Source organism: Schistocerca cancellata, chromosome 1, assembly GCF_023864275.1.
Source record: "Schistocerca cancellata isolate TAMUIC-IGC-003103 chromosome 1, iqSchCanc2.1, whole genome shotgun sequence".
Lineage (NCBI taxonomy): Eukaryota > Metazoa > Arthropoda > Insecta > Orthoptera > Acrididae > Schistocerca > Schistocerca cancellata.
Window position 1 is genome coordinate 66569932 of NC_064626.1, and position 27121 is coordinate 66597052.

The 27121-nt window shown below is 42.1% G+C and overlaps 1 protein-coding gene across 1 annotated transcript in view; it reads right to left on the reverse strand.

Moving 5' to 3' along the window:
• The window catches only part of LOC126149511 (piwi-like protein Siwi), a 211500-nt gene that overhangs the window by 161324 nt on the left and 23055 nt on the right, over positions 1 to 27121 (reverse strand). Inside the window, exons 4-5 of the mRNA XM_049915822.1 lie at positions 24130 to 24333; positions 23301 to 23453 (exon numbers count right to left, since the gene is read on the reverse strand). Coding sequence (XP_049771779.1) covers positions 23301 to 23453; positions 24130 to 24333 — 357 coding nt within the window. The remainder of the gene's footprint in view (positions 1 to 23300; positions 23454 to 24129; positions 24334 to 27121) is intronic.

The window sequence follows — 27121 nt, forward strand, 5'->3', positions numbered from 1 at the left end:
AGGCAATTTCTTGTTAGGAGGCACTGCATGTTCTTCCTAAAGCCTTTGACACACTTTGGTTGGCAGGCGCTCGTATGAGCACTGTGTTTTGTTGTTGTATATGGTGCAACTTAAGTTTTATTTCGTTTTTTTTCCTCTCGTTCATGTTTTGTTGGTTATTCTGCAGAAGCTGGATGCAGTAATATCCTTCGTTAGATTATTGGTTCTTACCAGTCAAAATCACAAAAATTTAACTGGTAACTAAAACAATGAAAAATTCCCGGAATTCTAAAAAATTCCCGGGTTTTTCCCGGTTTTCTACCGGACGAAAAAATTCCCGGGTTTTTCCCGGATGTCCCGGGTCGTATACACCCTGGGTCCAGCAACAGAGATGGGAACATGTCACCACACTGCTCGGATGGCAACAAATTACGGGTACAGTGCACTGTTTTATTTTATTATAGCTGTTGGAGAGGGTGTAGGTGTGAAATAACATCCTTTACTTGGGTGGGGGTAGTCAGGTCAAGATGGCTGACTACCATCCCAAATTTTGCTACATCACTTATGACAGCACACCCTGCGAAAACAAAGGTTGGTCACAAGAGTTGAAGGAGGGCAAATAGGCGACCACATGGCTGGGGTAAGGGTCTGCCAGAGCTAGCTTGTTGACAGTTGTATGTGAAATCCTGACACCTCAGAAGTGCTTGCAGGTGCTGAGGCAGGAGGGATAATGGGAGGCCACTGGTTGGGGAGCCTGTGGGGCACGACTACTGCAAAAGTAGGAAAGTGTTGCAGTGATGGAGTGACTTAACAGTGGGTACAGCGTGTCACAGTATGTGGGATGGTGCTGGCAAACAACATTGCAGACAAAATGGTAAGCAGGATGTGCACAGTGTGAACCAGGCAATGCAATCTCCACCGGGAGTTGCTGCGGAAAGGATGGTTCAGTACGTGCACAGTAAAACTGTGACTTGTCAGGGTGTGCGGCAAGGGTGGGCGGGAAGTTATGCACTGTCAGTTGCGGGTGGGGCATGGAGGCACCCCTCCGTGGTTGTGCATGCGGATGGAGTGCACGCATGGAAGATACGAAAGGGGGTTAGTGGTGTGTGTGGGAAGGGCATGCATGGATCAGTGTGAGAGGGACGTGGTGGTGCGCGAGGAGGGAAGGCACACGTGGAGGGTGCAGCAAGGGTGTGCATGGAAAGGTGCAGGAGGGCATGGTGTGGGGAAGGCAAGAGGTGAGTGAGGGTGCGAGTGTGATGCATTCAGCCTACCTAATGGAGACAGAGTTCACAACCACATAGGATGTGCTAATTGTAATAATACAAAAGAAAAACCAGCAGGTTCCAGTACTGAGATTTGGCACTTTGGTTTAGTGGGGGTCGTAAGTGAAGGAACAATTTAAAGATTCCCTTCTATGTTCCTAAGGGGCACACATGTTTATAGAGACATGCTAATTAATAAACACAACAGCAAATAAAGAGGTGTACTGAAGGAGATACACAAGCTGGCCTGTGAGAGTATTTATTTCTAAAAGCTGACTACTACAAAAAATTTATGGGTTACAGCCTCATAATCAAGAAGGGTCCTTGCTTGTGGCACAGTCTATGAACGGTTTGCAGTACTTTGTTTGACATTGTCTGGTGGTACAAGATGACAAGTACTGAGAAGGGGGACATCACCAAAGGGTTTTGCTGGAATCAGCATCAGTGAAAGTGTGCCAAGCCGGATGGGAATGAAATGGTAATTAACTTGCCTGGTACACCTGGCACTCACTGAAGTACACAACACTGCACACAGAACCCACATGCTGATACAAGAGGGGCAAACTGGGTGTTGTGCTGTGCATTCATACAGCATGGTCACTGCATGTAAGATGTGGCAACTGCCTTCTTGAGCACCGTGTGCCAACGCTCCAGTGGCAGCAGCGCAGCAGACTTCAAAGTGCTCACAGTGGGGGCACGACAAGAGATGCAGCAGTCATACCCCTGGAGTCGACAGAGCCAATCAGGATGCAGCCCCATGTGATTAATTAATGTCATAGCAGCCCAGAAGGGAACTCATCTGGTGAGCCTCTTGGAGTATGGAGCAGGCCTCCTCTCAGTTGCGACATTGTTGTTATATAGTGTTTATGGGAGATATACTTTTGCTACGGACCTGGACATGAGTGATTACACTGAGTTATGTTTTACGCTGTTTTCAGAATAAATTTTCTAAGTTGTAATTAATTCTGGTTTTCCATTTGGTATTTTGTAACTGGACACAACAAATTCCCCATGCTTCTAGTCGGTCCTCTGCAAGAAGTTAAGGGTTTCGGAAGTTTTTTTTTTTTTTTTCATCTGTCAATGATTTGATAGTGTTCCTGTGTCTGATAACTGAGCTGGTGGTTTTCTTTTTTTGTGTGGTATTTAGATATTCCGTTTTCAGTACAGTGTACTGCAGTCAGGTACTATTTTGTGATTCTCTGCTGTCACTTGTGTATTTTGTTTTCCTATTCTTAGTTTCCATCCTGGTATATTTAGTGACAGTCATTGCTTAAGATCTGTTAAAATATCACAACAACAAGAACCTGTTTCTGTCGTTCCAGTCACTGAAGTTTGTAATTTGCAGGCTCAGGAAATCAACGAGTTGATTGCAGCATTAAAACAGTCTGTCGCTCTGAATACTCAGCAGCAGCAACAGCAAATGTCACTCTCAATACTCAGCAGCAGCAGCAGAAAACACAGCCTACACTACTATTTCCAGTCATACCTCCATACCGTCAGTTTAACCCACAGCAAGAGGAATGTGACATATATAAACACCAACTGGAGGCACATCTCACCATCTATAATGCATCACAAGAAGTACAGCCTCAAGATGACTGGGTGTTGTGTGTCTTTCATCATCATTTCATCCTCTTTCACTCGCAATTCGCCATAGTGGCGTTAAAGAACTCGTGGGGCGGTGGCCGAACCGCCCCGCGAGGGGTCTCCCGGCCACCAATGCCATACACTCATTAACATTACTCATTACCAATGGTGGTGATTAAAAAAAAAAAACAGGCTGGCAAGTTACGACTGACTTCTAGGCAATGGTTAATCCACAGACAGTTGTTGATTTCTTCCCACTCCCTCAACCTGAAGATTTGTCCAACTGATCTCACCGAAGTTGATCTCAGCTGCCTCTGGATAATGCTCCCAACAGTTCATGGTTATCAATATTTATGTGGCACTCTCTCAGTATCAACATCTTCCATTTGGATCGGCATCCGCCCCGGCTCTGTTCCAATGGTTTCTCGAACAGCTGCTGGCGAAGGTTCCATTCTACTCACACTATTTGGACGACATGGTTGTATCTGGTAGAACTCCTGCAGAACATTTATCAAGCCACAAACAGTTATTTCAGGCCTTGTGCAACTCTGGTTTGTGTACCAACAGAGGGAAGTGTACGTTCTTTGCCACTGAAGTTGAGTATGTCCGACATGTAGTAAATGGACAGGGTATCCATCTCAGTCATCATCATTTGGAAGCCATCCAGTATCTTCCCGCACCTACGAATGTTTCTGAACTGCAGGCAGTTATCGACAAACTGTCTTACAACATCAAGTTTCTCCTGGACGCCGCCAAAATTGCCCTTTGCTCCACAGGCTTCACTGAAAAGCAGTACTGCTCCAGTGGGTTACCGAGTGCGACCAGGCATTTCAGCACCTTCAATGAGCTCTTCTCTCCGATTGCTGCCTTATGTATTATGACCCAGACAAGTTGTGTTTTTTGGCAACTGATGCAAGTTCTTATAGCATAGGTGCGGTCTCGTCTCACCGAGTTGATGGTATAGGACCCTTCATCGCAAGGTCCACACACCTACCCAACAAAACTATTCTCAGACGGAGAAAGAGGCCTTCGCAGCCATATATAGTGTCTAAATTCCATCAATGCCTGTATGGTCAAAAGTTCTACTTAGTCACCGACTACAAGCCTTCAATGCAACAAAAGGGGTGTACGATTGGATGGCATCAAAGTTACAGCGATAGGCTCTCATTCTGTACAACTATCAGTAGGACATTATGTTTTGGGCTATCACAAAACATGCCAATGCGAACACCCTCTCCAGGCTCCCTGTAGGACAGGATGCAACCTTCGATTCCTTGGATGCTGCATATTTCCAAGTTGAAGATGCAGAACAGTCAGCCCTTCAAGCCAGCCACTGTGGCCGAATGGTACTAGGAGCTTCAGTCCGGAACTGCGCTGCTGCTACGGTCACAGGTTCAAATCCTGCCTCAGACACAGATGTATGTGATGTCCTTAGGTAAGTTAGGTTTAATTAGTTCTAAGTCTAGGGGACTGATGACCTCAGATGTTAAGTCCCGTAGTGCTTAGAGCCATTTGAACCATTTTCAGCCCTTCAGGCATTTCACTGGACACCAAACATATTCCTCAAGAGTCAGTCAAGGACTCCAACCTCACCGTGACTCTCCATTATGTTTGTGACGGATGGCCATCTTCAAGATCTTCAATTTGTCAGGCTGGCGTTCGCTGCCTCTTTGGCATCCACCACTTCTTGTCAAATCATGTGGGGTCCTCCTCCTGCGCACTGAGAATGGTCAGATGCGTGTCATTGTCCGTCAGCCTTGGCACCAAAGAGTTTTGCAGTTGCTTCATCAAGAACACTGGGGTGTAGTGAGAACCAAACACCTCGTCTGTCAGTACAGCTCTTTGAGTGGCATAGATCAAGACACTGGACGCGTGAGACTGAGAACCAGACAGCACTTAAGCAGCACTTCTTCAGCTGCCCAAAACCTTCAGCACCATGGCAATGCGTTCACGTCAATTTTCTCGGTTCCTTCTGGAACACCCAATGGCTTCTGCTCATCCACGCCTTCAGTCGATTTCCCTTTGTCCTTCCAATGTCATTGACAACAACCTCAGCAACCATCCGGGCCCTACAGGGTGTATTCTGCATTGAAGGGCTTTCCGATACCTTGGTTAGTGACAGTTGTTAAGTTCATGTACTGACACGTTCCATGACCTTGGAGATTTGCTCCTCAATTTGGTCCTACGGAACTTGACATTTAAATAAATAAATAAATAAATAAATGGTCCACGGATTGTGTTTGTCAAGATTTGTCTCTTTGTCAAGCCAATGGGGTTACGCACATAATGTTGTTGTTGTGGTCTTCAGTCCAGAGACTGGTTTGCTGCAGCTCTCCATGCTACTCTATCCTGTGCAAGCTTCTTCATCTCCCAGTACATACTGCAACCTACATCCTTCTGAAGCTGTTTAGTGTATTCATCTCTTGATCTCCCTCTATGATTTTTACCATCCATGTTGCCCTCCAATACTAAATTGGTGATCCCTTGATGCCTCAGAATATGCCCTACCAACCGATACCTTCTTCTAGTCAAGATACGCCACAAATTTCTCTTCTCTCCAATTCTATGCAATACATCCTCATTAGTTATGTGATCTACCCATCTAATCTTCAGCATTCTTCTGTAGCACCACATTTCGAAAGCTTCTATTCTCTTCTTGTCTAAACTATTATCATCTATGTTTCACTTCCATACATGTCTACACTCCATACAAATACTTTCAGAAACGACTTCCTGACACTTAAATCTATACTCGATGTTAACAAATTTCTCTTCTTCAGAAACGCTTTCCTTGCCATTGCCAGTCTACATTTTATATCCTCTCTACTTCAACCATCATCAGTTATTTTGCTCTCCAAATAGCAAAACTCCTCTACGACTTTGTGTCTCATTTCCTAAACTAATTCCTGCAGCATCACCCGATTTAATTCGACTACAGTCCATTATCCTCGTTTTGTTTTTGTTGATTTTCATCTTATATCCCCCTTTTGAGACACTGTCTATTCCGTTCAACTGCTCTCCCAGGTCCTTTACTGTCTCTGACACAATTACAATGTCATTGGTGAACCTCAAAGTTTTTATTTCTTCTCCGTGGATTTTAATTCCTACTCCGAATTTTTCTTTTGTTTCCTTTACTGCTTGCTCAATATACAGATTGCATAACATCAAGGATAGGCTACATCCTGTCTCACTCCCTTCCCAGCCACTGCTTCCCTTTCATGCCCTCGACTCTTATACCTGCCTCTGGTTTCTGTACAAATTGTAAATAGCCTTTCGCTCCTGGTATTTTACCCCTGCCACCTTCAGAATTTGAAAGAGAGAATCCAGTCACACTTAAATCTATACTCGATGTTAACAAATTTCTCTTCTTCAAAAATGCTTTCCTTGCCATTGCCAGTCTACATTTTATATCCTCTCTACTTCAACCATCATCAGTTATTTTGCTCTCCAAATAGCAAAACTCCTCTACTACTTTGTGTCTCATTTCCTAAACTAATTCCTGCAGCATCACCCGATTTAATTCGACTACAGTCCATTATCCTCGTTTTGTTTTTGTTGATTTTCATCTTATATCCCCCTTTTGAGACACTGTCTATTCCGTTCAACTGCTCTCCCAGGTCCTTTACTGTCTCTGACACAATTACAATGTCATTGGTGAACCTCAAAGTTTTTATTTCTTCTCCGTGGATTTTAATTCCTACTCCGAATTTTTCTTTTGTTTCCTTTACTGCTTGCTCAATATACAGATTGCATAACATCAAGGATAGGCTACATCCTGTCTCACTCCCTTCCCAGCCACTGCTTCCCTTTCATGCCCTCGACTCTTATACCTGCCTCTGGTTTCTGTACAAATTGTAAATAGCCTTTCGCTCCTGGTATTTTACCCCTGCCACCTTCAGAATTTGAAAGAGAGAATCCAGTCACACTTAAATCTATACTCGATGTTAACAAATTTCTCTTCTTCAAAAATGCTTTCCTTGCCATTGCCAGTCTACATTTTATATCCTCTCTACTTCAACCATCATCAGTTATTTTGCTCTCCAAATAGCAAAACTCCTCTACTACTTTGTGTCTCATTTCCTAATCTAATTCCTGCAGCATCACCTGATTTAATTCGACTACAGTCCATTATCCTCGTTTTGCTTTTGTTGATTTTCATCTTATATCCCCCTTTTAAGACACTGTCTATTCCGTTCAGCTGCTCTTCCAGGTCCTTTACTGTCTCTGACACAATTACAATGTCATCGGTGAACCTCAAAGTTTTTATTTCTTCTCTGTGGATTTTAATTCCTACTCCGAATTTTTCTTACCCCTGCCACCTTCAGAATTTGAAAGAGAGAATCCAGTCAACATTGTCAAAAGCTTTCTCTAAGTCTAAAAATGCGAAAAATGTAGGTTTGCCTTTCCTTAATTTATTTTCTAAGATAAGTCGTAGGGTCAGTATTGCCTCAAGTGTTCCAACATTTCTATGGAATCCAAACGGATCTTCCTCGAGGTCAGCTTCTACCAGTTTTTCCATTTGTCTGTAAAGAATTTGTGTTAGTATTTTGCAGCCGTGGCTTATTAAACTGATAGTTCAGTAATTTTCACATCTGTCAACACCTGATTTCTTTGGGATTGGAATTATTATACTCTTCTTGAAGTGTCAGGGCATTTTGCCTGTCTCATACATCTTGCTCACCAGATAGTAAGAGTTTTGTTAGGCCTGGCTCTCCCAAGGCTGTCAATAGTTCTAATGGAATGTAGTCTACTCCCGGGGCCTTGTTTGGGCTTAGGTCTTTCAGTGTTCTGTCAAACTCTTCACGCAGTATCATATCTCATATTTCATCTTCATCTACATTCTTTTCCATTTCTATAATATTGTCCTCAAGAACATCGCCCTTGTATAGACCCTGTATATACTCCTTCCACCTTTCTGCTTTCCCTTCTTTGCATAATACTGGCTTTCTATCTGAGCTCTTGATATTCATGCAAGTGGTTCTCTTTTCTCCAAAGATCTCTTTAATTTTGCTATTGGCAGTATCTTACCCCTAGTGATATGCACCTCTACATCCTTACATTTGTCCTCTAGCCGTCCCTGCTTAGCCATTTTGCACTTCCTGTCGATCTCATTTTTGAGACGTTTGTATTCCTTTTTGCCCACTTCCTTTACTGCATTTTTATGTTTTCTCTTCATCAATTAAATTCAATATGTCTTCTGTTACCCAAGGAGTTCTATAAGCCCTCGTCTTTTTACCTACTTGATCCTCTGCTACCCTCATTAATTCATATCTCAAAGCTACCCATTCTTCTTCTACTGTATTCTTTCCCCCATTCTAATCAATCGTTCCCTAATGCTCTCCCTGAAGCTCTCTACAGCCTCTCGTTCTTTCAGTTTATCCAGGTCCCATCTCAAATTCCTACCTTTTTGCAGTTTCTTCAATTTTAACGCACAAAATGACTGCACCTGTTTATCCAGTCAGACAGTGAGGCCAAAAGATTTGTTGGAACATTAAAGTCTCAGATGAACAAGCTTAGTTTCATGATGTTCAGAGAGCGAGCATTCGTCACCTTCCTTGGCTCCTACTGTTCCCTTCACGCTGCTGGGAAATCTCTGGCCAAGTTACTCTGTGCATGGCCTCACCACACGCTGCTTCATTGGCTGTCACCTCATTCCCCACAGTATGTTTCAGGGAACCTTTTCTAGCGCTACAGCCTTGGAGATCCAGTCTCCTTTCCTTCCTTCCATGGCCGTTGTCTAGCGTGACTTCCCAGTACTGTAGTATGTGTAGATGGCTGTGCACAGTACATCATTTGCAGAGCTGACAGTGACTTCCGCTGTCATGTTAATCAGCTCTGTCCCCACTTCTGTCAATGTTCTGCTGTCGGCTCTTTTCCCGCAGACTCACTGCAGTCTGGGAGGGATAGTGAGCATTAGCGAAATCAAGCAGAAAGTTATTAGCACCTGTTAAAATGAACTGGGCATGCGGAGCAGTAGTGCACCCTTCACCTCTGCAGTCCATCACAGTGGCGTGACCTTCCATCCCAGACCTAGTCAACAGTACAGATAATGCCGTTCCACTAGTGGTGCACCAGGCGCCACCCCCTTTGGTGGACAAGTCACACGCACTGGCGGGGATCCTGTGTTTGCCATCTATGGAGCCGACAGATGTCTCCAAAGGTACCACCGCCGATGTTGTCATTCCTTCTGGTGGGCACCCTGAACATCGTTTTTGTATGGCTTCTTCCTCCTGCCGCATCCATGAATGCCCTTATTCCATGGTGTTCAGAAAATTCGGGGAGGAGTGGTGTTGTGCCCTGCATTCATACAGCCCAGTCACCGCGTGTAAGATGCAGCCACCACCTTCTCGAGCACTATGTGCCAATGCTGCCACTGCAGTGGCAGCAGCGCGGCATACTTTAAAGTGCTCACAGTGGGGGCACCACAAGAAATGCAGCTGTCATACCTCTGGAGTCGACAGAGCCAATCAGGATGCAGCCCCACATAATTAAGTCGCAGCCTGGAAGGGGAGTCATCTAGTGGGCCACTGGAGTACGGAGCATGTCTCTGGAGTAAGGAGCACATCTCCTCTCAGCCATGACGCTGATATTGTGATAGTATTTACAGGAGATGCACTTTGGCTGTGGGTCTGGACCCGAGTGATTATGCTAATTATGTTTTACCTTGTTTTCAGAATAGATCTGCTAAATTGTAAGTAATTCTGACTTTCCATTTGGTAATTTGCACCTGGGACACAACGCAGGGTGCCCAGCATCAGACTTTGCAGAGCCACAGTCGAGAGATGACCCACGAGGGAACGCGGCTCAGGAAAGTGGTGCAGAAAATGAGATAGCACTTCTCTTGTTAACTGGGCACAGAAATTTGACACGGACGTGAAATCCTGCTGCCAGCATGAACACCGGTACAGCGCGGCAATTGATAATGTGAGCTACATTGTGTTAAGCAGGTCGAGCTGTCAAGAGCACGGCCAGCAGACTTTGCGTTGAAGAAACGGAAATGGAGGCTGGTGAGTGACGGCTCAGCTCAAACTGTCTAAGGTCTATCTCCAGTGGAAGTGACCAGTGAGAGTGCTGGGGAGATGTGCTGATACCCTGGCTAGTAGAAGCTTTGCCAGTCGCTGGTTTTTGGCCAGCACAGCACATCATCTGCTGCTACAAGTGGATGCAAACAGAAGGGGCTGCCACAGAGTCACAGAAGCCAAACCATAGTTGAGACACAGAAGCCAAACCATAGTTACAAGAAAAATTTTGTTGACAAAGTTTAAAGATACCCACCTTCTCCATTTGTAAATTTTCATTAATGTCTGATCGGCCATTTTATCGCTATCATGTCAAATGTAAGACACTGTGACTGAGCTTATCACTGTAGTTACTGCAGTGTATAAAGTGTGGGTGTGAAGCTTGAACTTTTGTCGGTTACACCATATGTTATTACTACAGAATTCTCTCCATGTCAGTCAGTTAAGGGTTTGTCGGTAGCTGCAATCCAGGCAGGACTGTGGTGGAGCACAGTTGTCACACCAACATGCTGCCACAGCTGTAATGCAATGTTAGTGCCTGCTCACCAGCAAAGAATGGCAAGTTACAATATACAAACAGCTCTCAATAAATGAACACTGAAATGTACTGTTCATTTCAATAGTAAATGAAAAGTCTGTTAGCCCAAATTAATTTTGCAGAAAAGAATAATGAATGGAATAAAACCTACCTTAATGGCTTTCATCGCTGGATGAGGTCTTGCTGCTGCTATTGCAGTCATCTATTTGCACCAGCATCTGTTCTATTTCTATAAGAGACCATGGGTTCTTATTTATATCTGTTTTCAAATTTCTGCATGTGACTCGCTAAATTCTTCCACACACCTTGGGAAACACTTCCCAGAACAGAGTGAGGCAGCTGTAAATTATTCTTTGCAAGAGGACTTTGTACACTAACATGTTACTGGAGGCCAAGGAGATTGTCTCGGCTACAGCATCGCCATAGAGCACAATTGTTGGTCAGGTCTAGGTAATGAATTCCAAATCCAGGATTCTGATAAACCTTTCATAACCTCACATTTGTCAATCTCATTGGGGGATGCAATGATTTGCGCATGTACGCATAAGCTGATAAAATGTAAACGAGTGCAGCAGGGGGGAAAAAATTGCCTGTTACCATATTGTGTCACAGCCATGGAAGGGGTTCTGGCAGCTATTATGGCTAGTAATTAACCTGATATCAGTACTGTGGGTATCACCAAGCCCAGTGACCCCTCAAAGAACAACCTGAAAGGGTGTGAGAAGATAGTTAAACCTGGCAGTAACTGCATATTAACTGGAGTTGCAAATGATTTTATAAATATAGTGCAAAATTGCTGAGTCTGTTCTTATGGAAACTACAAAAAATATCAGAAGTGAATTTCATCATTGTTAGTGTATCTCATACACATGACCTTATGTGTCAACTGTACAATAAAGACCTGAACAAATATCTCCAAAATACCTGCTGAGAGTCTGAAAATGCACCTTTTGTTTAGGCAAGCAGTACTGTTAAGAGGTCACTGCAACTGGTGTGGTCTCTGCCGGAATAGAAAGGGGAAATATGCTATGACAGCTCAAATCCTAAGAATATAAAAATCAGGTAATGTTGCAACTGAGGTCTGGTTACTCACAATTGAGGCCAAACCACCTACAGTAAAGGTCAGGTCACCTGCAGGTCAGACTGGGACACCTACAGCATAAGACTTTACACTGGCAGTGGAGGACACCTCACTGGAGACAGGGAACAGCTCACCAGCAGCAGGGGACACCTCACCAGCGGTGGTCAACACATCATTGGTGGTGGGAGACCCCTCCTTCACTGGTAGCAGAGGATCTCGATCTGGCAGTTGTGAGATGAGACAGCAGCAGTAGCAGGAGATTGTCTGCTGGCAGCTGTTGATTCAGCCTCGCCAGTAGCTGCTATGGAGAGCACTACACTGCAGCCAAAAGGAAGATCTGCAAGGTGGTACCCTTCTGTAAAACAGCACCAGCTATGACACAGCAAAGTGTGAGTATATCTGTTACCAGTCTATCCAAGTGCTTTTCATATTTTAAGCTACAATATCCAGACACTGACAAATAAATCTTTTGAGTTCCTGTTAAGGATGCCAATATTGACTGCCATGTACCTGCCCTTCACCTAATGGGGTTGGCAAACCCCTCAGACACTGAAGCATCACGGGTTTGCATACATACAAGGCGTTGCCTCCCTGGACTGCCTCGATCACAAGGATGACAGCCAGCAGGACAAAGGACACCAGAAATCCTCTGTGCCAGGGACCTATTTCCTCTACCGTGCCACATGTGTGGAACTGGATTGACACTAATTCCTCTGCACCCCGGCTATACAGGGTGGCACAAATCAACACTTCGGCAGTCCACTCGACCGGAGTTCTGGACCAGTTCGTGCAGGACTGGGTCTTAGCAAACCATCAGTCAGAGCCCGTTTGGAAGCCCACACAGCAGGACCTATGACATTCCAGTGATATCCTGGGGGCCAATTATGCCAACCACTCAACCTCTGTCATTAGGGGGCATTGTCTTCACATCCCACTATGTTTATTCACTGGGTGTTCCAGGTGCATGCCTGTCAGTGACTAAGAAGTTGTATTATTTTTTTACTGTGAGGATTTTCCTTTATTATTGAATTTTTCTACTGTGGTTGTAATAAACCCATTTCTTTTTTACCTTCATCTGATTATTTCTTATGAAGCTTCTACCCACGGGAAATGTTGCAGTGGTGACAAGATATCTGAATCCAGGTGGTCATGTGTGTGTCGCTTTTTCTCTTCCTTATTCTCCCATGTCGCCTGATATTCTGTTCCCTCTCCTTGTTTCTCAACAGTGAAACAGCCAGTATCCAAACCCCTTGACATAACAAATGTTGCTCTTTCTGCAGGACACGCAGCAGGTCATGCAAGGTTTGGTTGCCACAGTAGCGAGCTTTATAACAGTGTCTGCTGATGGCTCCCAGTGCCCTTCTTTTCCAGACCTCATGGCTGAAGGCTTTTGCAGTCAAACAGTAGGCAAAATATGTGGTGCACCTCAAGCAGTGTTTTCAGACTTATGGTATCTCAGATGACACCCATCATAGGGCATTTCTCCTACCTAGGTTGGACCAGAAATTTACTGCCTTCTTCAGCAACTGAAACCTGAATTAGAACCAAATGCCCTTATCATACAAGGAAGCAAAATTTTGTTTGCAAGAATATTTTGACTCACAGGTACATGTTGCTGCGGTGTGGCAAAATTTTTCGGCTGCAATAAGCAACAGACTCAAATCTGGATCGTGGTGCTCCAAGGTCTTTCTCTGGAATGCCAATTTCGGTGTTCCAAAGAAGCTGCCATAAACAACATGGCCAGTCCTACAGGGAATGGATCACAATACTCCATGGTCTATCTTGGGAATGCCAATTTTGGTGTTACAATGAAGCAAGTAAACAGTCTTACACTATGTCACTTATTCCAGACATTATCCTGGTACACACACCTGGTAAGGGGCTACATCTCCATCTAAATCTGCATAGATATTCTGCAAGCCACTGTACAGAGCATGGCGGAGGCCACCCTGTACCACTGCTAGTCATTTCCCTTCCTGTTCCATTCACAAATAGAGTGAGGGAAATCGACTGTCTATATGCCTCTGCATGAGCCCTAATGTCTCATACCTCATCTATGTGGTACTTATGCAAATTTATGATGGAGGCAACACAATCATTCAGCAGTCATCTTCAAATACCAGTTCTCTAAATTTTCTCATCAGTGTTTCTCGTAAAGAATGTCGTCTTCCCTCTGGTGATACCCATTTCAGTTCCCAAAGCATCTCCATAACACATGTTGTTTGAACCCACAGTCTAATCTAGCAGACTGTTCCAGTGTAACCACAATTGCCAGAACGAAGAGGTGGCATGCAAGAGCATAGAAGGCTGTGAAGGAAGGGCGTCCAATGGTGCGCGGAATCTGACTACCCCACACCAGGTGTGCCTCCTGCAGCAACTGAATATATACACAGCTCCTGTTAGCCTCAGCCGCTTATGTCGGCCCAAGTCCACAACGTGCTTAGTGCTTCGCTATCAGACTGCTGTTTTCAATAGTCAAGTTAATTATTGTCAATTTGCTTTCTGGGAAGAAAATTACTAATGTTATTTCACTGAATTATTGTATAGCATTCCTAGAGCGCTGCATTCCGTAGGCACCCTATTAGTAACGTGTGGGCAAGACACCGCACAGACCACCTCTGAATTACTTCGATGTCTTCCTTCAGTCTAACTTGGTATGGAACCCTAACACTCAAGCAGTACTCAAGTATATGTCGCACCAGTGTCCTATATGCTGTCTCCAGTGAACCACTCGTTCCTAAAGTTGTCCCAATAAACCAAAATTGATCATTCGCCATCCCTAGCACAGTTCTCACAAGCTCATTCCATTTCATATTGCTTTGCAACATTATGCCCAGATATTTAAATGATTTGACTGTGTCAAGCAGAACACCAGCAATACTGTATCTGAATGATACAGGTTTGTTCTTCCTACTCATCCCCAATACCTTTATTTTTTCCACCTTTAGAGATAGCTGCCTCTCATCACACCAATTTGAAAGTTTATCTAAATCATCTTCTATCTTCCTACAGTCACTCAGTTTCAACACCTTACTGTACACATCAGCATCGTGAGCAAATAACCGTAGTTTGCTGTCCACTCTGTCTGCCATATCACTTATGTATATAGAGAACAACAGCTGTCCTGTCACACTTGCCTGAAGCACTGCTGATGAGACTCTTGTCTCTGATGAACACTCGCTATTGAGAACAACAAACTGGGTTCTATTAGTTTAGAAGTCTGTAGTGCCCCCAGAATTTTATGACAGTCTGGAGTCACTTGTGTTCCAGCCGCTTCGAACACAAGTTATTAACGTTGTTTGTGCAGGCTAACCGAGAAAGAAGAGTGGGTTTTAGCATACACAGATACACACTGCGCAGAACATTATTTGTGCAGGCTAACTGAGAAAGAAGAGCAAAACCGGGCCATCAAGTGACGCGCTCAGTTGCAGCAAAGACAAAAGAAAAACTTCCAGCCCAGAATTCCGTGGACAAATTTCATACACAAAAAACATTGGTGACTGTTGTGTGTTGTGGAGAGACAACAGAAGGAAAAAAATGATTATTATTAATAGTGACTTGGTCTCGAGCAGACGGACATGTATATTAGTATTGTATCATTGAGAAAAAATGTAATTTAATTTTGTTGAATTCAGTCGTGTGTGAATGCCCTAAGAAAGTGTGGGCTTATTGTTTAATTGAATATAGAATATGTTAACAGCAACTGAATTTTGGGAGAGTCTTTATTTGGACTAGATAATAGGATTTTGGAATAGTAGATGAATTTTCACCTTATTCAAAATATAGAATCTTCGGAGAAGAGTTTGATGCAAGCAGAAGACGCCGGAGCTGCGGGGAAGCTGAGCCTGTATCCAGCATTCAAGTAAGTTCACAATGATAGTCCAAGGAGCGCGGCTCTAAGTTTTAGAGAAGATACAACGGGGCACCACATAACGTGGCGACCGGTAAAGAAAGGACCTGTGAAGAAGGTGGAAGATTAATGAAATCAAGTTGAAAAGATTGACGAGTGTTGCCATAGCAACAAGTAAAAGCGAACAAGATTCGAAGATGTTTATTGAAAATTGTCCTGTTGGTTAATGGTGATAGAAGCAAGGAAATCGAGCAGAATGAATGCCACAGTCAATCCATTAATTCACAAACGCTGACACCGCCGTTCACACGAACGCCGACGCCGTCGTTTACAACGTCAACGCTGCTGCCTAAACCGCCGATGCCGTCGTCTACAACGCCGATGCTGCCGTCTAAAACGCTGTCGCCGCCGTCTACAATGTCGATGCCACTGTCTACAACTCTGACGCTGCCATCTACAAACGCCAACGCTGCTGTCTACACCAACACCGACACAGCTGGTAGCAGATATTCAAGTCACACCGGGTGAGCGAACTTTGACTTTTGTTCAATTGTGCAGTGTACGACTTGTGAGTAGGGGGTACTGTGAATGTTGACTTGACTTAAGGCTAAGAAGAATAAGATGGAAGGGGATAATCAACAATCAGAAGAGCATGTTGGGGCTATGGGGATAGGAAACCCAGGACCTGATTTGGGTGAATTAATGAAGTTTATCAAAACTCAATTTGAGTCACAGAACACAAGGCAGAATTAAATTCTAAACTAGATTTACAGAACTCAGAAGTAAAGTCTAAATTAGATTTACAGAACACTCAAATGCAACACCTCAAGTTAGACTTGAAGAATTGTCTGACTTTCTAAGTGAAAGAGTAAATATTTAGTTTAAAGGTTTAGAGGAGAGAGAGGAGAAAAACTTACGGGAAATAGCCCAGAAATTAGAGTATGATGTTGACTGTAAATGTAGTAGCCTAGAAACCAGAGTCAACGAAAATTTTGATTCCTTGAAAGATGTCTGTAAGGTCACATTTGATGTGGTTAAACAGGAATTAAGTAAGATTAAAACAAATGTACATAAACAAGATAAATTGCTCCCATTAATTCAGGCACAAATTTCAGGAGTTAGCTCACGTTTAGAAACTGTAGAACAAAATCTCAAAGAAAAGTTAACTACAACTGAGTTGATCAATCTAACCGGTATAGAGGAAAAGGTGGATGAGCTAATAGAATGAAAAGTGGAAGAAAAATTAAGCGTTGACATTCCTTCGCCTATAATGACCTCCGAATTAGATCATACTAAAAAAAGACTTAAATAACCTAAGAAGGGAATTCAAAATCATTCAGGAGAAACTTGAAAAAGAGTACAGTGTCTCAAAATCTTGTTCTAAATAAAGAAATAACTATTTGCAATGTGGATCGAATTCAGGCTTTTCCCGACAGTTCCCTAGGTTTAAACCAGACAGGGAGGTACACCCCACCCATTTCCTAAAACGATTTAATCAGGCCATGCCTAAAAGTTGGGAAGAGGCTAAGAAAATAGAAGTTGCGATAGGTTATTGGGGGGTGAAGCTTCAGAATGGGGCACAGTAAACATAGTGAACTTCACGTCCTGGGAAGACTTTCAAAGAAAATTTAAAGAAAAATATTGGTCTTCCAGTGCACAAGAGAAGTTAATTTCAGATTTATGGGACCCAAAATACTACAGCAATGCCTGGGGTCCGATGCGTAAGTATTTCGACTCGCACTTGACGAGGTCCAAGTATTTAGACAAACCAATGGAGGAGGAAGGTTTAGTAAGAATTTTAATAAGACGTTTACCTACTTATGTACGGAAAGATATCTTATGTAGTGGGTGGAAGACAGTAGAGGAGTTACAATCTTTTGTAGATGCATTAGATGCCATTAATAAGGATAGAAATGAAAACTTACATGCACAAGAAAATCAGAATTTTAGGAGGGGTAACATGGATAATAAGAATCAATCAAAACGATATGAAACTAACTTTCCCTGAGTTCACCAACTGGAGAGGAATGGTAATAGAGGGGGTGGCTCAAGAGCACAATTCACGTCTAACCTCGATCCAGTAACCACGCAGGAATTTGTGCCCAGCAACAGCTGTGAAACAGTGGGTAACGCTGAACCGACCTTTGGAAATAGGCCCATGGTTGCTACCCGTGAGGAAAACATGGAGCAATCTGGACCCAGGGCCGGGGGCCAGATCGTCGAAATTCATCGAGAGACCTAAACAGGAGTTTACAGGTGTCCTTTATGTGCAAAGTACCTGCAAAAGAGTGGCTGCTGCAGGAGGAAATGAACGAAATAGCTACAAACACCACACCCTTCATACAGCCCTTGCAAACAAGTGTGACTGGTTCTTTATCATTTGCCATTCCATAGGAGTTGCTAAGATCTTTTCTTCGGGGACTTCTAAGGTGATGGTGAGAATGTCCGTTCTGTAGGAGACGCCAAACATCATACCTCCTCCAGCTTCTCACCTAAGTACTGGCGAAGTGGGGCTTCAGGGGAAGGAGAGAGGGAAGGGTTTCCTGTCTTTAGGGCTATCTTCTTTCTTTCTTCGATCTTAGCAACCAACTCTTTTATTTCCTTTCTTACTTCTCTTTAGAGTACCAATCTATCTTTCCCTCTATCCACATTCATATACTTCTATCACTAAAGTCCTTCTCTTTTCTGTGATTTATGTAAATCTTCATCTAAGAACCTTAGCTGCCCGAAGAACCAGGACACACAATCACACTTTATCACTCAGACAATTGAAGACAAACGCGCAGACAAGAAACACAAGATAAGAAGTGACAACTGTCACGTGTAAGAGGGGGAAGTAGTGCTAGGACTAGAGGACTTGGTTATGAGGATGACGGTTGCACCTCTCAGAGGGAATGACGCGTTTAGAGTACATTAAAATAAACTGTTCCTAGATGTGGTAGTACATTGTAGAATAAGTAGAGCTAAGGGAAGATAAAAGTTAAGCCAGAGAATAAAAACACTACCAGAACCTGTATCAACAGGTGGAGTTCGTAAGTTTCTGAGGATAAGAATAGGATTGTGAATCTCGTATAGTCTGATAAGAAACAATAGAGTAATAAAAAATAGGTGGAGGATAATTAAAGTGTTAAAGCTATGGAAGCGGTCTGTAAGAAAAAGTAATCAAAGAGGACATGTACACTCCTGGAAATTGAAATAAGAACACCGTGAATTCATTGTCCCAGGAATTGGAAACTTTATTGACACATTCCTGGGGTCAGATACATCACATGATCACACTGACAGAGCCACAGGCACATAGACACAGGCAACAGAGCATGCACAATGTCGGCACTAGTACAATGTATATCCACCTTTCGCAGCAATGCAGGCTGTTATTCTCCCATGGAGACGATCGTAGAGATGCTGTATGTAGTCCTGTGGAACGGCTTGCCATGCCATTTCCCCCTGGCACGGGATACATGCGGACGTGCATTGTCCTGTTGGAACAGCAAGTTCCCTTGCCGGTCTAGGATTGGTAGAACGATGGGTTCGATGACGGTTTGGATGTACCGTGCACTATTCAGTGTCCCCTCGACGATCACCAGTGGTGTACGGCCAGTGTAGGAGATCGCTCACCACACCATGATGCCGGGTGTTGGCCCTGTGTGCCTCGGTCGTATGCAGTCCTGATTGTGGCGCTCACCTGCACGGCGCCAAACACGCATACGACCATCATTGGCACCAAGGCAGAAGCGACTCTCATCGCTGAAGATGACATGTCTCCATTCGTCCCTCCATTCACGCCTGTCGCGACACCACTGGAGGCGGGCTGCACGATGTTGGGGCGTGAGCGGAAGACGGCCTAACGGTGTGCGGGACCGTAGCCCAGCTTCATGGAGACGGTTGCGAATGGTCCTCGCCGATACCCCAGGAGCAACAGTGTCCCTAATTTGCTGGGAAGTGGCGGTGCGGTCCCCTACGGCACTGCGTAGGATCCTACGGTCTTGGCGTGCATCCGTGCGTCGCTGCGGTCTGGTCCCAGGTCGACGGGCACGTGCACCTTCCGCCGACCACTGGCGACAACATCGATGTACTGTGGAGACCTCACGCCCCACGTGTTGAGCAATTCGGCGGTACGTCCACCCGGCCTCCGGCATGCCCACTATACGCCCTCGCTCAAAGTCCGTCAACTGCACATACGGTTCACGTCCACGCTGTCGCAGCATGCTACCAGTGTTAAAGACTGCGATGGAGCTCCGTATGCCACGGCAAACTGGCTGACACTGACGGCGGCGGTGCACAAATGCTGCGCAGCTAGCGCCATTCGACGGCCAACACCGCGGTTCCTGGTGTGTCCGCTGTGCCGTGCGTGTGATCATTGCTTGTACAGCCCTCTCGCAGTGTCCGGAGCAAGTATGGTGGGTCTGACACACCAGTGTCAATGTGTTCTTTTTTCCATTTCCAGGAGTGTATATTTGACGATGTAATTTTAAAGAGAATTGTATGAAGAGGTATATGCCAGAGGAGTGACTTTGAACACTGTTGAGAGCGGATAAGGAGGGTGTACCCGATATTGTTGAAATGAGAGAAAGTGACAGGTAGGCAGACCCGGAGGAGGCTGATCTATACTGTGCAGGCAGGGGCACCAGAAGGGAATTGACCTGTACTATAGTTTTAAGTAAGTGGAAGGGGTGTACCTACCTGTATGTGAGGAAGAAAATTATGTTCATAGGATCATACTTTATATCATTGATAGAAACAGTACCCGCAGGAAATGGGAGGTATCATAATTCTAACTTATTGTGGAAAAGCTTCCCCTGGTAACATTGAATTTTTTTTTCCATGTCTAGAGATGATGCATTCTGAAAGAACAGGTGGTTACTGTTGCAACCATAAAGTAAAGAAGGAAAGAGTTATTTGATGAGAACAACACCTGAAATTTGTGACTGGCTAAGGGGAGGGATTTATTTTGTACGATCCTAAAAAAGCCTAGAAGGAAGGCTTATATTTGATTAACTGGTCAAGATTTGTTGTATCTTAAATTGCTTGTACTACTAAGTCTATTTACCAAAATGACTGACCATCTGAAGGAACGATAACAATGAGACAAATGTATTTTTTATTTCTGTGCTAAAGGTTTTGTGTGAATAATAAGTGCAAAAAACATTATATGTTGTATCTAAAATAATGAGTGTTTGAGCTAAGGGGAGGGATATGTAGTGCCCCCAGAATTTTACGAAAGTCTGGAGTCACTTGTGTTCCAGCCGCTTGGGGGCACATTATTTTTTAGTGGGTTGTTGCATAAACAGATACACACTGCCGCAGAACGTTATTTGTGCAGGCTAACTGAGAAAGAAGAGCAAAACCGGGCCAGCAAGTGACGCGCTCAGTTGCAGCAAAGAGAAAATAAGAACTTCTGGCCCAGAATTCCGTGGGCGAATTTCATGCACGAAAAACATTGGTGATTGTTGTGTGTTGTGGAGAAAGAACGGAAGAAAAAAATTGATTATTATTAATAGTGATTTGGTCTCAAGCAGAGGGACATGTATATTAGTATTGTATTGTTGAGAAAAAATGTTATTTAATTTGGTTGAATTCAGTCATGTGCAAATGCCCTAAGAAAGTGTGGGCTTACTGTTTATTGTGGCAGTGAAATGGTGTATTGAATTTTGAATATAGAGTATGTTAACAGCAACTGAATTTTGAGAGAGTCTTTATTTGGTCTAGATAATAGGATTTTGGAATAGTAGATGAATTTTCACCTTCTTCAAAATATAGAATCTTCGGAGAAGAGTTTGATGCAAGCAAAAGACGCCGGAGCTGCGGGGAAGCTGAGCCTCTATCCGGCATTCAAGCAAGTTCACACTGATAGTCCAAGGAGTGCAGCTCTAAGTTTTAGAGGAGATACAATGGGGCTCTGGAAGTCTTCGAGCCACTCAATATCTGTGAACTTATTCCATATGCTCGTACCTTTGTTAACAGCCTGCAATGGGGAACCACGTCAAATGCTTTCCAGATATCTAGAAATGTGAAATCTGTCTGTTGATCCTTCATCCATAGTTCGCAGTATGTCACGTGAGGAAAAGGCAACCTGAGTTTTACACAAGTGAGGCTTCCTAAAATCATGCCGATTCATGCTTCTCAGTCTCACGAAAGATTATTATATTTGAACTAAGAATATGTTCTAGGATTCTGCACCAAATCAAAGTTATGGATATTGGCCTGTAATTTTGCAGGTCCATTCTTTTACCCTTTTTGTATACTGGAGTCATCTGCCCTTTTTTCAGTCACTTGGGACTTGGTGCTGGGGGAGAGATTCACGTTAAATGCAGGCTAGGTAAGGGGTCGATGCCATAGAGTCCTCTTTGTAAAACTGAATTTGGATTCCATCCAGACATGGTGATTTATTTGCTTTTTCCTGTGGTTGGAGGATTTTCAAGTTTAGCCTGGCTTCAATGGGAATTATGCTGGGTGGGGTAGCTCATCAAGGGTTTGGAAGGTAGAATACTTTTCAGACAGATAGCCACTGTTGGAAATTGGTAGAGGCAATGTATTGGTCAAGGATAAATTGGGTAAGAACTAAGGATTTTTTGCTCTGGAATTTTTTGGGTCAGTCGCTACAAGTGATCAGAGACTTTCAATGTAAGATCTCTGGGAGCAATACCAAAGATTAATGAAGATTATAAGAATAGTACATGGGATTCTTGTTTGGCCAGATATTGAAGGACAGAGTCAGGAGCAAAGTTTAGGACTACTTTATTGGGACAAAAAAGGTGACTGAAAGAATGTTCAAGAAATAACAGAAAAGAGATACTCAACTATATTGCATGTATTGCTAAAAGGCATAGAAGACTGTGAGGAATGGGAGGAAACAGATAAATACAAAAAGCAGTAACCAAATAAGACAAACTATTGTTATCAAGGAAAAATAAGTGCCAAAAAATGGTAAAACAAAGAAATAGACTGCTAAAAAATGAAAGTCACAAAATAAAAAAAGCAACCAAACAAAGAAAAATGACAGTAAAAAAAGAGGGGAGCTCTAAACAGGTAATAAATACAGCTCTAAGTACATGAAAAAGTCAATAAACATGGAAAAATCACTGAATAAATAAAAATGATTGGCAAATGATAAAATAACGTGAAGGACTCACTGACTTCTGTAAAAAGCTGCTGAAGACAGTAAAACTGAAACAAGTAATAGTCAATGTTCTGTCAATCTCACTGAAAAATGAATGAAGACTGCAAGGAAATAGGAGAATGTCATTAAAAGCAGAATAACAGTAGTTGCACAAGAGATATTGCCCAATGAATGAAGGAGATACTATAGCAGAATAGAGGAAAACAGCGAAAGTTGTTTGAAAAACCACACAAAAACGTAGATCACAAGATACTGAGAAAGGACAATAATCAATGAAAAAAATCTGTCAGATAAGGAACTGGACACAGACAAATGCCACGGAAAATATGAAAAATCTCACCAAATAAACAAATCATAAATCAATAAATAAATTATTACTAAATGTGAAAAAAGACACTAAACATAAAAAAGTATCTGAACATGGAAGAAAGGAGGGATTGTGTTTGATCACAAAAGAAAGATTACAGAAGAAGTAAAATGACCACTAAACGATGATAAGTATGGTAGGCAACAATTGTAGATAACACACAGATGCAACAAAAGAAGCTCCAGACAGACAGTCAATTATATCAAAGGAAGGCAAGAATTGTAGAAAATTCCTTGACAGAACAAAAGAAAATGCCAGAAACACAGTGAATTGTATCAAAGGAAAATTCAATTGAGGAAACTGTCTCCACTGATTTTTTTTCCCCCTTTTGACACAATCATTATTTTATTTAAGTTTATATTTACACTTTTTCTGTCAGTGTTTACAGCACTAAGTTTAAAAGGTATGCTACATATTATCAAACAAGTGAAATGCCACTAAACTGTCAACTTTTGCACACACAACAATTTACTATTGAATATTTTGGTACTTACATTTTTATAATAATCCATATAACAAGTTTCTCCAGATGGTCTCGTGAAGGTATTTCTTGGTGAGACATTAAAATCAACATCATCCACTCTGTATGTTTTGTTTGAGTAGTCTGTTAAAACAATTGATCCTATCACCTTCTTCTTAAACTCCTCCTGTAAAAATATTATATTTTTTTGCATACCTCAAGAAATATCAAAATGAGAAATCACTAGAGAAAAATGTAAAACTACAAGCAAACAGATTGTATAATCTTCAGTGGGCAAAATTCCAGTGATTTTCCCTGTTGAACATAAGTTCTAGGCAGTAATTGTATATCCTTGCAGTTTTATGACCATCTTAATTTTTCTGTAACAGTTTTAGGTAATGTGAGCACATATCCAGTTTGAAATAGTGTAAACAATAAAATATCTAATCCTTTGAGATTGAAGTTCTTCCATCTGTGTTGGCTTATTAGAAAAAAAGAGAAGAAAATGTTTTTGGAGAGGGTATACCTTTAGTAAATCACATTTTTTTCCTTTTTTTACTTTTTCTTCTTCACCTTAAGTATGAGAAAAGAAGTAAAAAAAAAACAATTGTTTTTTGCTCATATATCACATGTTCACAAAGTTCACATTTCACCAAGAACCAACACTCAAGTTAATTAAAATGATATATTGTTCCATTCTCGCAATTATTCCCTAAAATGTATTGGCATTCATTCTTTTAAAATTGGCATTCATTCTCCATTCATTAATTCATTCTTAAAAGTTCCTTCAGTGGTAAAGAAATCATAATATGCTATGAACAAGAGACCAATCATTTACTAATTACAACAACAATTATTATTACCTTGAAATTTTGTGGATTGTTTTGTACTACTCTTTTAAGAATGTCATGTACAGTTTCCATGCGCATGACTTTGTGAGTAATTTCTGTACACATGAGTATTTCATCTTCGTGCTGTCGGATTGACGTTATGTATCCGGGCCAGAGCTCAAGAGAGTAATTCCTAATAGGCACACTTGACTGGGCATCAAAGTAGTGACGGCCAACCTGTAAAGGCAGATATGCAAGAGATAAGTGCACCATTAAAGTAAATTTGCAAATTAATCACAAGCAAAATTATGTCTCATATATGTAATGCAAATCATGGACCATGATCTTTCCCATTTTGCTGTGGACAATGATTTGAATCAGACACATGGAATTAACATAATGCAACCTGGGTAAGTTGACAGAACCAGAGGCTGCTGAAAGTTGCAAAGGGAGCTTTAGGCTATGATTGACTAAAACAAGGCTAGGGTACACAGAAAGAAGTGGATTTGTAGCCGTAAGAGATGATATAATGAAGGGAACAGAGAATTAAATAGCCAAAAACATAGGGACAGCAGAAAACCATGGACATCTGATGAAAGTCGAAAATATGAAAATGCATAAAATGAAGCAAGCGAAGGGAATATGTTCTTATGGTCTTCAGACCAGAGACTGATTTGATGCAGCTCTCTACACTAGTCTATCCTGTACCAGCCCCTTCTTCTCTGAATAACTACTGCACTCTACGTCTGCCTGAATCTGCATATTGTATTCATGCCTAAGGTTCCTCAATAATTTTTACAATCAGTTGGTGCCTTCTTTCAGTTAAGTTATGCCAAGCATTTCTTTTTTCACCAATTCAATTCAGTACTTCTTCATTAGTTATTCAATCTACTACTCTAATCTTCAGTATTTTTCTGTGGTACTGTAACCAGATTTCAAGGCATCTATTCTCTTTTTGTCTGAACAGTTTTATCATCTATGTTTCAATTCCATACAATGCTACACATCAAATACCTTTAAAAAATACTTCCCAACACTTAAATTAATATTAGATGTTAACAAATTCCCCTTCTTCAGAAATGTTTCTCTTGCTATTTCTAGGCTGCATTTTATATCCTCTCTACCTCGGGCATCATCAGTTATTTTGCTACTCAAATAACGAAATTCATCCAATGCTCTTAGTATTCAATTTCGTAATCTATTCCAGCATCATGTGACTTAATTCGACTACACTTTATTACCTTCATTTCTGTTTTGTCATTTCAAGACACTATTCCTTCCATTCTACTACTCCTCCAACTCTTTTGCCAACTCTGACAGAATTACATCTACATCTACATAGATACTATACAAGTGATTGTATGATGCATGGTGGAGGGTACACTGTACCACTAATAGTCATTTCCTTTCCTATTCCAATAGCAAATAGTGATGGAAAAACGACTGTTCATATGCCTCCATATGAGCCCTAATTTCTTGTATCTTATCTTCGTGGTCCTTAGGCGCAATGTATGTTGGCAGCAACAGAATTATTCAGCAGTCAGCTTCAAATGCAGGTTCTCTAAATTTTCTCTATAGTGTTTCTTTGGGGGTGTGGGTGAGAGGGACCATCACTTTCCTTCCAGAGATTCCCATTTGATTTCCTAAAACATCTCTGTTACACTTAAGAGTTGTTCAAATCTACCGTATACTTTCCTTCAAATCGGCCTCGTATGAATGACTAACATTCAAACAGTATTCACAAATAGGTCACACCAGGGACCCATATGCGGTCTCCTTTACAGGTGAACCACTCTCCTAAAATTCTCCCAACAGACCAAAGTCAACCATTCGCCTTCCCTACCATAGTTTTCACATGCTCATTCTACCTCGTATCGCTCTGCAACATTATGCCAGAAATTTAAATGATTTGTCTTTGTCAAGCAGAACACTAGTAATATTGTATCCAAACATCACAGGTTTGATCTTCCTACTCATCCGTATTAACTTACATTTTTCCAAATTTAGGGCTAGCTGCCATTCATCACACCAACTGAAAATTTGACTAAGTGTATGGAATCTTCCCACATTGACTCAACTTCAGACACCTTACCCTACATCTTGGCATTATCAACAAACAACCACAGATTACTGCCCACTCTGTCTGCCAAATCATTTATGTATACAGAGAACAACAGAGGTTCTATCACACTTCTTTGGGGCACTCCTGACAACACCCTTCTCTCTGATGAACACTCGCCATTGAGGACAACATATTGTGTGCTATTATTTAAGAAGTCATTGAGCCACTCACTTATCAGTTAAGTTATTCCATATACTTGTACCTTCATTAACTGCCTCTAATGGGGCACTGTATAAAATGCTTTCCAGAAATCTAGAAATATCGAGTCAGTCTGTTGCGGTTCATCCATAGCTCTGAGTATTTCATGTAATAAAAGGGCAAGCTGTGTTTCGCATGAGTGATGCTTCCAAAAAAACAGTGCTGATTCATTGGCATAAGCTTCTCAGTCTCAAGAAAGTTTGTTATATTCGAACTGAGAATATATTCAAGGATTCTGCAGCAAACAGAAGTTAGGGTATTGGTCTGTAATTTTGTGGGTACCTTCTTTTACCCTTTTTATATACTGGAATCATCTGTGCTTCTTTTCAGTCATTTGGGACTTTGCTCTGGGTGAGAGATTCATGATAAATGCAAGCTAGATAAGGGGCCAATGTCGTCCAGTACTCTTTGTAAAATTTAAATGGAATGCCATCTGGACCTTTCAAAACTTTCAGCTATTCTCTACACTAGGTATGCTTATTACAATGTCATCCATACAGGAGTCTGTCTGATAGTCAAATGATGGTATATTTGTATGATTCTCCTGTGTGAACAATTTCTTGAACATGAAATTTAAAACTTTGCCTTGCATTGTTATCTTCAATTGCCACACCAGACTGGTCAAGAAGGGACTGAATGGAAGCCTTAGATCCACTTAGTGATTTTACAATGTCATCAGTAAACCTCAAAATTATTATTTCTTCT